The sequence below is a fragment of the Pinus tabuliformis genome, chromosome 6 (assembly GCF_031772625.1).
Source record: "Pinus tabuliformis cultivar Carrire ecotype Pingquan chromosome 6, CPIR1, whole genome shotgun sequence".
NCBI lineage: Eukaryota > Viridiplantae > Streptophyta > Pinopsida > Pinales > Pinaceae > Pinus > Pinus tabuliformis.
Window position 1 is genome coordinate 1746991244 of NC_142292.1, and position 1133 is coordinate 1746992376.

The 1133-nt window shown below is 43.8% G+C and overlaps 1 protein-coding gene across 1 annotated transcript; it reads left to right on the top strand.

Annotated features, from left to right (window-relative positions):
* The first annotated feature begins 328 nt into the window (after positions 1-328).
* LOC149265889 (uncharacterized) lies at positions 329-862 on the top strand. The gene has a single exon (XM_089406341.1). It carries the CDS (start codon positions 329-331, stop codon positions 860-862), a length of 534 nt encoding a protein of 177 aa, XP_089262467.1.
* Positions 863-1133: the final 271 nt, after the last annotated feature.

Genomic DNA, 1133 nt, shown 5'->3' on the forward strand with positions numbered 1-1133 from the left:
ATTCAACACCTATGAATGGGTTGATCACCTTTGGAGATGGATGGAAACTATAATGCAACAAACTAACAAGGATAGGGACTCCATTCAAAACACTATTATGAATTGGCCAAGCGAGTACTCAGACAATTTAAGAATCAACAGTATATAGAAAGTCTTGCGAGGCTTCATAACTTGGACCATGTGGAAAGAAAGAAATAGAAGAATTTTTCAAAATGAACATAGAAATATAGAGCACTCGCAAATTACCTTAACCCAAAATATTCGACAATTAATCTTGGTAAAATGCAGAGCCGATCCTGACAACCAAGCTTTGGCCAAGGACCAAAGAATGTTGAACGCCTTCAATTTGGAAAATGCACGAAACCTGGGAACCATAGAGTGCCATAAAAAACCAAGCACTCTGCCAAGGGGTTGGAGTCGTCTGCCTGAAGGGTTCCTAAAGCTAAACTTTGACGGTGCCTCGAGAGGCAATCCTGGCTCAGCAGGGAATCATAAAGCAAAAATTCTTCACATTTACAGTAAAGCCCTAGGGGAAGGGACCAACAACGAAATGGAATTCGCAACCATGGAAAAAGGACTAAGGATTCTCAGAATGAACCAAACAAGCAACACAGTGGTGGAAGGAGATTCAAAGGTGGCCATAACAGCGGCTAGGAAAATCTACAGGGGAACGCCAGCCAGCAAGGTTACAAGACATTGGCGACTGGCCAAGGTTACAAATAATATTACCACACTGTTAGGAGAAATGAAAGGCCTCATCTTTAAGGCGGTAAGGCGAAATGCAAACTCGGTTGCTGACCACCTGGCGAATCATGGGATTGAACACCCCAACACTGTGAGACAGCTGTTGGCAGGATATTGACAACCCAGAGTTAAGAGGAAAATGCATGCAACTCTCCGGGTTAGATCTGGTGACGGAAAAGGAGTCCGACCAGAGGGTCGAATAACTCAGCGCCATAATTGATTAGACAAGCTGACTAGGCAGGCTCCATTAAATTCCAGCAGGCCTCGAAGGACAAGCGAGATAAGGGCAACTATGACAGAAGCAGGTGACAAAGATTTTTGTAGTTTCATGATTTGGGATGGTATGAGCCGCCAAAATACGATCAGGAAGAGGGACACTTGGAAAAATA